This window comes from Labrus mixtus, chromosome 22 (genome assembly GCF_963584025.1).
Source record: "Labrus mixtus chromosome 22, fLabMix1.1, whole genome shotgun sequence".
Lineage (NCBI taxonomy): Eukaryota > Metazoa > Chordata > Actinopteri > Labriformes > Labridae > Labrus > Labrus mixtus.
Window position 1 is genome coordinate 17,155,547 of NC_083633.1, and position 11,247 is coordinate 17,166,793.

An 11,247-nucleotide genomic window follows, 5' to 3' on the forward strand; every position below is an offset into this window, starting at 1 on the left:
CATTCTTCCAGATCAGGAGCTGTTCTCGGGCATGTACATTGACTTCATGGGGACAGATGCTGCCATCTTCAGGAGTCTGACAAAGAGAAACGCAGTGCGGACGGACCAGCACAACTCTAAGTGGCTCAGTGGTGAGAGCGCAAACAGTCTTCAAAGAGTGATTATTGTATTAATTTACACAACGTAATATGTTTTATTGTTTAGTTATTGATCCAAATATAAACCTGCTTTCATTCCTTTCATCCATTCAGAGCCTATCTTCATTGACGCCCACCTGATACCAGATGGAACAGACCCCAATGACGCCAAATTGTACTTTTTCTTCCGCGAGAGGCTTACAGATAACAGTGGGAATACTAAAAATATCCACACCATGGTGGCCAGAGTGTGTCCGGTGAGCGCTCTTGTCTGAACCTCAATCACAGACGGTATATTAAGATGGACAGGGCGACAGAGCTGCCTAGCAGTGAAGCCAAAATTTCTGACTGGCTACAGTATTGGTCATAAACCGCGCCTCATTCCCCGCCTATCTTCACCATCGGGCTACTTTCTGCAAAATGTATTTGTTCCAAATTACATCACCAGCGCAATATGTCAGCATCCTTAGCGATGGTATTTTGGCTTCACTTTTGTTCAATGGGAAGGGGACTGTTCATAAAGCTGTGCTAGTTTTGTGGTTTTGAGTTGCCAATTGCTTTGTTTTTCTATTCTTCAGAGTGACATTGGAGGACAGCGGAGCCTTGTGAACAAGTGGACCACTTTCCTGAAGGCCCGGATGGTGTGTTCGGTCCTGGAAGAAGACGGAACTGAAACCCACTTTGACGAACTGGGTCAGTCAAACAACGTAACAGGAAAATCACTGTAGAGATATTCTAATTAGTTTGTCGAGCAACTTCCAAGCTCCATTAAATGTTTTTTTTTTATCCGTGAAACAAGTTTAAAACAAACACTTTTTTAAGGAAATATGTAGCCAGAGACCAAACTAATTCCCGAAAGCGGACTGTTTTTGTTCCAAGGTTTCCAATGATTGCTTTCTCCATAAACATCTAAGAAACTTCCCCTGTTTTTTCTGGATTCGGCCTTTAGCCTTTTATCAATTTTCATAACAATTCTTCTGCTGCTTTTGGTTACCTTGTATAAGTATATGACTCAAGTCCTTTCATAGCCCCAGCTTTGAAAACTAACAACATCAGCTTAAAGCTTTCAAGAACTGCTTTCCCAGTATGTCCATTAGACAAGTCCATCTGTCAACATGTGCAGTTATACCTTCATGCATTCATCCCTTTTTGGCAATCTAACCTGCAGGATGAGATGATTTGGCATACAGGGGATTTTAAGGAACGTATTCAACTTTGTCTTTGTGTGCACATGTGTGTTTTTCCTTCCACAGAAAGTATGTTTTTGCTGGAAACCGATCAGCCCAAGGGCCTGTTGGTGTTCGGAGTCTTCACATCCACAAGGTAAGGCCCACGGCGATAAAGCCAACTGTAACATTCCTGCAAGCCTCAGTGGTTACGTTAATCCCTGACTGGAACTCAGCAGGAGGAGATGTGCTAGTCGAAGAGCCTGTTACATAGGGATGTGTCATGTGTCATGTTGCTGAACAGCTCCTTCAGATGATGATCTATCAAATACATGGCCTTTGTTTTGATCGTCTTTCCTTCTGATCTCAAGCAGCAGCGCTTCATTTTGCTGACAAAGTGCAAGGCATTTATTTATAGTACACATTGATACGTGATATGTGCTGTTGGATGGGTGCTACGAGGAGGGTAATAGTGCACAGCGGGAGTTTTCAGCACTTAGATGATTCTATTATTGCATTTCAGAAAGGTGCCATGTTTCTCAGTCTGCAGACAAGAAAAATGAATATTTTCACCTCTGTCTTTTACTTTCACCTCTGTCAAATTTGATGGATACAGGCAGATAGGCAAGTACAACACACTGATTTAACCTTACATTTAGTACACTGTAAAAAAAAAAAAAAAAAGGTAAATGTTCTACTAAGTGGACAAATTTGAAAATAGCACAACTTCCAGTGAGAGTATGGGAAAGATGGAAGCTGGAAAAAACCGAATGACAAGCAGGTTATGATAAACCGAAATGACTCTTTGAGTTCAAATAGCGTGCAAAGGTTTTAGTCTAATGTTTTCCTGGATGTATTTTTCCTATTACTATATTTATATATATGTATAGTATATATAATATATATATATATGTTGTATATTTCCTATCCTATTACTGTTAGAAAAAACCAAACAACATCAATTAGAAGGTTTAAAGGAATGGTCACTCGATCCATCCATTCTGATCTTTAATGAGGTTCATCTGGTTAAGCCCGGCGCATACTGCCCAAGGGCCTCAATCCACTTGTTACCTCCGGATCATAGAGAGGCTGCAGCAGTGTATCCTGGCTCAAAGAAACTCAGCCAAATCAAACAGAGTAGTCCACCAGGTCCTTTAGCTTCATGTTATTTCAATCTCAGCGCTGTTCCTTCCTTCGGCTTCTGTTCCCCCTTTTTGAACAAAGCTGCTTTTATGTGTAAAGCAGTGGGGTTTTAAATAACTGAGCCAACCACATTCGATCAATGAAGGGGAAATAGGTGAGCAGTCCCCGCTGGAGAGTAGCAACAGCTCCACCCGGATTGCATGACTCGCACAGCATCAGAGAGACAGATCCCGAAAACAAGTGCAGAATATTTTATCGAGGCGTGTCTCTGTTGTCTTTCATTGGAAATATGCATCTCATTTCCTCAGCTCCGTGTTTAAAGGCTCCGCGGTGTGTGTGTACAACATGGCCGACATCCTCACCGTCTTCAACGGGCCGTTCGCTCACAGAGACGGGCCAAACTTTCAGTGGGTGGCTTTCCAGGGACGCATCCCCTACCCGAGGCCCGGAACTGTGAGTTAATTTCTGGGTCATTCATTCATTCATTAATATGTTGTTTTTAGAGCATGATTCCAAATTTCATGAAATATTTACTTCAACGCTACCTCCTTACACATCAGCACAGCAGATAAAGGAAGACCTGCACTCAAAGGAGCATGACTGAAGAGATGAAGTGATATTAAGCTTTGTTTGATCATGAAGCCCGATGTTCCTCTGTTGTTTCAGTGAAATATTAGAACTACAGTGCTGACTTGACTCTGCTTTTAACATAAGAAAACAGACAAAAGTTCAGATAACACACAGATCCCTCTTGTGAAACGTCTGTGTCCTCACCAAACTTTATCGCATCATCGTAAAGTCGGGGCATCGCATCTCCTGATCGACTCACTCACAGCATGTGTAGGCGTAGTTGTGCATTGCCCCCTTTTTTCACCGCTTTGTTTCTCCAGTGTCCCGGTGGAGCCTTCACACCCAACATCCAGACGACAAAGGAGTTCCCAGACGACGTGGTGACCTTTGTACGGAACCATCCGGTCATGTTCAACCCCATCTACCCAGTAGGGAGGAGGCCCCTAGTGGTCCGGACCAACGCTGACTACAAGTACACATCGGTAGCAGTTGACCAAGTCATGGCTGCGGACGGCAACTACCAAGTGCTCTTCCTAGGCACAGGTACAAATGTAGATAGATTCTGCGAGCTGTAGCTTGCGACTACAGCAAATAAAAAACATTTCTTTCTTGAAATTGGAAGAAAACACTTGTATAGATAAAGAGCCGTGTCTAACAAATCATCATAGATACAGAAAAACATTAAATTGGGTCAATCAGGGAAAGGTTTTGCAGGCAGGGTGAACAAATCTACTAAGCAAACATGTATTTAAGCAGGTCAGTTAGACGCAGACTATAATACAATTGACACTAAATAGCAATAACACAACACCTCTGTCATATGAGCGTGCAGTGAGGCATTTCACAGGTAAATGATTGCTGAAGTCCAATTCGCGACAGCCGCTCATCAGATAAACAGATAACAGAGGGGATAATACACTAAGGGTGTGGTTGCAAATTTGAAAGCAAAGGGTCATGACACAGCATGCAGTGCATATTGTCACGAAAAGGTCACAGACAGGGCGTCAAGACAAGGTCCTTGTACCTGTTTTTGACCTCACTTTGTTAAATCAGGTGTGATAACCTGTGAGGGTTTTTTTTTTTTTTTTAGTGTCGAATACAGAATATGTTCCTGCGCTTATGAAAAGGTGGTAAAACAGAATAATATGTGTGTACCAGTGGAATTATGCATGCTTTCGTGTCCGCTTGCTCACATGTTTGCATTCAGCAAACTGCTCTGGGACTCTCTCTCACAGCTGCTTGTGTTTATCAGACAGCCTCTCCATTCTGTTTTTTTCGCCTGCCTGGATTCTTGAAGGAAAGCCAGTTCCGTCTGTCCATATATCTGTGCCCAGAGATGCTGCTGTTGTCTGAGGGGATGAGGGAGACGCTCTTATCTTGCATTTCCAGGAGCACGTTACTGTAACTCCCTATCCTTTCCCTGCCGCTCAAACTCCCGGGACAAAACAGCCGCGTCGAGGGTGGGCGCCTTCTATTTTGCCCTTTTCCTGGCCCTTGTCCTCCCTTGCGCGGGGCTTAAGAGCTTCCATATCCCACTCCTACCCCGGTTGATTTTGACTATGAAAACTATGCCTGTCGTGTCTAATTCAAAAGCAAACATTGGCGAAGAAAAAACACACTTGAAGTTTATTTTTTTCTAATTTTCTGTATTCCAGGTTCAGTGTGTGTAGCCATATCTGTTTCACACGGTTGTTACGTGCGTGTGTGAAGGAACAAGTCATAACATGTCTGCTTTTTGCCCCCACCAGACAAAGGTACAGTACAGAAGGTGATTGTGCTGCCCAGCAATCATTCCCTGCATGAAGATCTAATACTGGAGGAGCTGGAAGTATTTAAGGTCAGCTGTCTGTTTTTCTCCCCCCCCCCCCCTTTCTTTATTCTGCTCTGACTTTCATCCTATTTCACCGCCAAAATCAAAGGCAGGGAGTTGGTGGAGGAGGTGGAGGAGGTGGAGGAGGGTTAGCTTGGCCACAACACAAAGGCCAAGGCCAGACAGACAGACAAAGGCAGGGTGGCATTCAGGAGATGGATGTTCTGCAGTGGAGTGCAGCAGGGAGTGATGGGAAACAGGCTTACATGCTGCAAGGGTCTGGTTGTTGTCCCGAGAGGACCGAGCTGTTTTATCTTAGTGTGATCGGACCTGGACTACAGTCCAATAAGAACAGATTTACTCTCAAAAGACGGAATATTTTTCTTTTGGAATGAGACAAAGAATTTGGCAAGAAGCTTTTCTTTTATAGTTACCAACTCTGCCATGATTTTTTTCTATTAGAAATTTAAAAAAACTACAAAAGCTCTCTCCTTTATGGAAAATACTTGCCATTATGTTAAGGGTCGAAACCAGCTAACGCCTTTAATGAAGCAACGATAGCTAACTTTAAATAGGACGTTATCGCTAGCTGCTGTTTAGCTTAGTTTACAAACCCCCATTAAAGTCCCTATGAATTTTTTTTTTCCAGTTTTAATCCAGCCTTCCTGTGTTAAGTGTTCATTTATCTGCCATGATCTGCAAAAGGTATTTCAATAAAGCGTTACCTGAGGGTGAAAATAACTTTTCAAATGTCTAATGACTTATCCTGCACCTCATTTTTAACTAATTAAAAAGCGTTGTTGAAGCTAACGATCCAATCAAATTCATCCCAACTTTGTGTCCTGCCTTCTATCCTGGGATTTGTTCCTTCCTGTTTCAGTAGGAAATGAGTCACGACACTCATGGGGACTTGAAACCAAAATCAATTTGCACTTTGTTTTTTTGTTGTTGGATGAAAAAACATTTTTTATATTGCTCAGATGTCCTTGTATATGGTTTTGTTGCATTCAGTCAGCGCTAAACTAGCTGTTTTCTAGTGTGTCTGGTCATAAACTGTCTAGCTAGCTTAGCATTTAGCAGTGATGTTTCGAGTGGTATCGAGCTAATCATCAGTCAATGTTGCCAACTATTCTCTTTATTTCCCCCAAGAAAGAACTGTTACCTGTGTCCAAAAAGCCTGAATTCATTGTGTTTGCGTTTCTTTTTTTGTAGAACCAAGCTCCTGTTACAAACTTGAGAATATCTTCAAAAAAGGTAAGTGTCCTTCCAACTTTCCTTTCCTCACACATTAAGTGCACTTTTATTGCTGTAAGGTGTTATTCATTGTCTGTGTCTACTATGTAATGCACGAAACAGAACTCTCCTGTGCATAATAAGCCTCCCAGAGGCAAGGAAATAATAAGCCATAATTGTTTCGGCGCTCTGCCTCATTTTCCTGTCAGCCGGCCATTTATTAAGACAAACAGGGCGGCTGACATTTGAACTGTTTGCTTTTGCAGCAACAGCTGTACGTCAGCTCCGAGTTCGGGGTCTCGCAGGTCTCCCTACACCGTTGTCACGCTTACGGCTCGGCTTGCGCTGACTGCTGCCTTGCCCGGGACCCCTACTGTGCCTGGGACGGGCTCACTTGCTCTCGCTTCTATCCCACCGGCAAAAGGTAAACAAAAGTGTACAGTTTAAGGGTTCATAAGTGCGGTTCTGTGCCTTTAGATTTAACGCAAAGAAGTATTAAGTGTCCAAAAGGGATTTTTCTCTAGGCAATAAAGAGAGTATGCAACAGCATGAAGGCCTCAGACTAATTTTTCAGTGTTAATGAGGGCTGACAGGTGTTGATTAAGGAGCGCATTCATGTATGCAGTTATTCAAAGCGTTCATAAAAGTTAAAATAACATTAACATTGTGCAGATTTTTCAATAGTATGGACTATTTACTGTTCTTATTTTAATTTTGCCCCATTGTTGATTGGAATCAAGTGAGCTATTTGGCTTACAATAGACACCTTTGTACCAGTTAAACAACAAATGTGAAATTATGGTCATACTATACATACTGTAGTCTGACTCAAATCTGTCTGAAGTGTAAGCGTAAAACAATATGTTTAAGAAGTATGGATAACTGTGGATAACAGCGTGTGAGTACAAAACAATCTTGACTGAAATCCCTCAGTAGACACTTCAATGTAAGCCATGTCCCTAATTCTGCTTTTATTGTTCCCCTCCCTCTGTCTAGACATAACACAGACAAGGAGGTATGAGCGACACCTCACTTCTAAAACCCAAACCTCTCTGGTCTCTTTTAAGGTCTGGTTGTCTGTCTCTTGACATTCCAGTCAGACAGAGGTCAAGTTTAGTTTGGTCGCCGAACAAAAGCTGAGCCCCGGCTTGTTCCTGCGGAAAATGTGTTTGAAATGTGTCAGCTGTTTACATGCGCTTTTCCTCTAACTGTGTTAAATGAGTGTGCACAACTGAGTGGAAAAACAGTCAGATTTTCCTCGTATTGTTTTGGCTCCTTCCATATTTTTAATGTGAGACGAACATGTGAGGAGAAAGGTTGCTATGATTGTGTATTTTTTCTGTATTTAGCAACAGTTTATTTATACTCATAGCACTATTTTCTTTATTTTTTTTGCAGGAGAAGCAGGAGGCAGGACATTATGCATGGAAATCCACTTACTCAATGCAGAGGATTCAACCTAAAAGGTAGCAGTGATCTCTTTAAATGAAAGATCAAACCACTCATGGGGACAAATTCATGGATAATTCTACATTTACAGCTCACGGATTACAATATTATCAACTTTGCAACATCATGCTTTTCCTTTTTTTTTTAAACTGAAAATATTTGTTTAAACATCAAAAAAATACCTGCTCAAAATATGAAAACAGCAAGAAGCTATGCAAAGAAAAGTTACGTAAAGCTCACACTTTGGTTTAATATCCTTGAAGGGACTGAAAACTAACACACTCCAGGAAGATGTCTTTGTGGGGACTTTAACAAACACACACTTCCTGGTTTTAATGTCATTGTGGGGACTTTAATAGACAAACACACACTTTCTCATTTTAATATCATCATGAGGACTTGAAGTGACACAGAAAAAAAATGTCTGTGTGCAAAATTAACTAACAATCATTGTGGGGACCCGTATTAGCACAACTTTTGATTATATATACAGTAGAGCTAAAATGAGCAAAAACTCAACTTATATACATAAACTGGACAGAAACAAAACTCAAAATGAATACTTATGTTGGTTGCTATGCGTCCTATATGCTATGCATAAATAGGTATTGTTTTTCTGACTTGTTATCCATAGCAATTTTAGACGATAATAAATATTAATAAAAAATACTATTATGTCAATGTGCGATGCTTTTTAGCTTGTTTTGTGATGCAGCTTTAAATTTTCAATATTATCAATATTATGACTTTTTTTGTAAAGGGACATTTGCCATGTAACACTGTATGTTTGTGGATTTTCAAGTTGCTCTGTTTGTCCAGGTACCACACAGCATTCCTTGAAAACCACACAGTCCACTGGCAGGGTGCACTCTAATGAAAGGAGAGGATTTGCTCCCTAGAGTGTTCCATTTCCGCAAACCAGTTTATATCCCTAAATTAACACGAGCTTGGGGGAACAAAACATATGGCTATTACCACTAATTAGTCACAACCCTGTCATGTATCCAGCTGCGTGATGAGCCATTTAGCTGCATCAGTAACCGACAGCCAATGAGACGAAGCTGTGCCGGTACGACGTAATGATGTTTTGTTTTGTGAGTCTTTAGAAGCGGAAGATGTGTGGGTGGGGTTTGGTTTAGCTGCCAGTGTCAGGCTGAGCTTTGTGTCAACATTTCACTCTCACTGTTGGGACTTCAGACAGATTTGAGTCCATCTGCGGGGTTTGTGTCAGTCAGCAAGTGACGTCTGATGTGACGTCTGTTGTGACTCTGTGTGTGTCTTAGCCTACAGAAATGCTGTGGAGATGACACAGTACGGAGTGAAAAACAACACCACCTTCCTGGAGTGCATTCCCAAGTCTCCTCAGGCCTCTATTCGCTGGCTGATTCAGAGGGACAATGACAGGAGGAAAGAGGTCAGTTGGACATTTGGAGAGGTCAAAGTAAAAAGCTGTAATGAAGCCAAGGATGCAATTAACGTCTTAAAGAGACATCACTGATTAAATGTCCTTTTTCACATCCACAGGAAGTCACTCTGTTGTTTTTGGTCACATAACTGAATACAACATGACGTAGCAGCAATATGACATAACACGCTTGAAAAAGACTTGTACGGCCAGATGAATGCCAGATGAGTGACACAACAAACACTTAAAGCCGGCCAGGCATCATAATGAACGATGATCAAATCCAACATGATGTGGACCTTGACTAATGGTTTTCATCACAGCGGGGGAAAGGCTTTTGCAAATATTTGACACCCCTTTAACCTCTTTAAAAGGCTGAGGAAAATTAAATCAAGCCAGGCAAGAGTGCGCCTGCTTGATAAAGACACATCTTTTATTGATTTAGCGCTCACCTCTGCGGAGTAGACTCAGAGTAATGGCCTTTTTTTTTATAGCCGATCTCCCATGAGGCTAGAACTTGGCCTTAAAATAAATCACTTTAGTTTTATGGAGTGTAGTCACTGGAGTCGTTAGTAACTTAAGACTGGCTGAATTTTTATGTTGTTTACGGTAGGGATTAAGAGTGCTGCATTTACTGTAGGATGTATGTAACATCACTTTGGTCTAAATGGTTATGACAAGGGCATGTGGGCTTTTAAAACACTGCAGATTAATAGATGGTCGAAATAACAACATCCAGAGTGCAGATGTGTATTTTTCAAAGATAGTACAGAAAAATCTGAAAGAAGATTTTTTTGTTCACAATGCCTTAAGCAGTTTTGACACAACCTAACTTTTCCAACCACAGGTTAAGCTTTGTGATCGTGTCCTCTCCACCGAGCACGGCCTCCTCATCCGCTCCGTCCAGCTCTCCGACCAGGGCCTCTACTACTGCCTGACCACGGAGAACAGCTTCAAGCGCACCGTCGCCAAAATCCGCCTGCGAGTGCTGAGCGAGGCGATGGTGAGCGTGCTGACGGACAAGCAGCAGTCGCCGTGGGCCTGGGCCAGCTCGCTGCACCCCAAGGTCCTTTTGTCGGCCTTCAGTCCAGCGGAGAGCATGGCCGTGCAGCAATACTGCAAAGAGAGGAAGGAGCTGCAGAAGCTGCAGCAGAGGCAACTGCAGCAGCCACCTCCGCCGCCCGGACCTCTCAGGGGGGATCTGGCCAAACTGAAACCGCTGCTGGACCGGAGGAAGAGCCGCAACCGTCGTAATCACATCCCCGAGGTGTGACGCAGAGACAGTCTCAAACCACCATCCTTATTTTCCAACTCTCATCTCAAACTGCAGAACTTCACTGTGGATGTACAGTTCAATGAGGAGGTTGGTGGTGGGGAATAATCCGGGTTGTTTTTTTTCTTGCATGAGGTACTGTGACCAGATGGCTGTGAACTACAATAACACACATGCACGCACAAGCCGTCCGTTCGCTGTGGCAGCCACAGAACAAGGCCCCTGTTCAGAGTGCGGCTAAAAAAAAAAAAAAAACTGTGTTCTTCACTACACCTTGAGACGCTGCTATGTTTAATTATCTTTCTTTATTCAAGAACTTAAAACGGGAAAAATTTGACCCGCCAGATATAATCTCACAATGGATTTGCTCTTTGTTGGGGGAGGAGGTAATTTGAAATCATCCTCGAAGAGATTCAAAAGGAACAAAAAGGGAGTCCCACTGTGAGTGCTATCTCAAAGTATTATACTTACATTTTATTAAAAAACCTACTCACATTTCTATATGACCTCAAACTTACAAAAGTGTCCCAGCTCATAGAAATGAAATAAAAAGGTCATAAAAAAAATGTCGATTTGTGAGAAAAAGAAAAGTTTTCCTTTTCTCGGGTTGACAGCTGCGCCGACTGCCTACAATACCCACTGTTCATTGGGAGCACAGATGGCAAGCGGTCCTCATAAAAAGTGTTATATTACAAGTTAAAATGTGTAAGTACAAAGGCCAAACTCATCATCAAGTCCTGGTGTTAAATCAACAGGAATAGTAATAACATTATGAGAAAAATATGAAACTCTGTGTGAGCTTTTGCAAACATTCGGTATGAACTCTCCCGTATTTATTCCCATTGCTGAGACGTACTTATAGGAGAATGTGCCTCACTGTAATTCAGCTGTATATTGCCTCATATCTCTTGTGTTTCCAGTACCTAAGCATGTTTATCGAAACTCATCAGTGATATAACAGTCTCTCGACCTGGATGAGGTTTGTGAAACAGGCGTTTTATTTCGTTTAAAAACTGGAAATATGGTTCATGAATCCTGAAACGTGACAATATCCTTCTTTG

At 42.1% G+C, this 11,247-nt stretch overlaps 1 protein-coding gene across 1 annotated transcript in view; it reads left to right on the forward strand.

The window, feature by feature from the left end:
• The window catches only part of sema3c (sema domain, immunoglobulin domain (Ig), short basic domain, secreted, (semaphorin) 3C), a 31,408-nt gene extending 20,844 nt beyond the window's left edge, over window positions 1-10,564 (forward strand). Inside the window, exons 6-17 of the mRNA XM_061030092.1 lie at window positions 12-131; window positions 252-394; window positions 716-830; window positions 1,391-1,460; window positions 2,755-2,899; window positions 3,337-3,559; window positions 4,765-4,853; window positions 6,039-6,080; window positions 6,326-6,483; window positions 7,458-7,525; window positions 8,792-8,922; window positions 9,761-10,564. Coding sequence (XP_060886075.1) covers window positions 12-131; window positions 252-394; window positions 716-830; window positions 1,391-1,460; window positions 2,755-2,899; window positions 3,337-3,559; window positions 4,765-4,853; window positions 6,039-6,080; window positions 6,326-6,483; window positions 7,458-7,525; window positions 8,792-8,922; window positions 9,761-10,186 — 1,730 coding nt within the window. The 3' untranslated portion in view covers window positions 10,187-10,564. The remainder of the gene's footprint in view (window positions 1-11; window positions 132-251; window positions 395-715; window positions 831-1,390; window positions 1,461-2,754; window positions 2,900-3,336; window positions 3,560-4,764; window positions 4,854-6,038; window positions 6,081-6,325; window positions 6,484-7,457; window positions 7,526-8,791; window positions 8,923-9,760) is intronic.
• The last annotated feature ends 683 nt before the right edge of the window (window positions 10,565-11,247 follow it).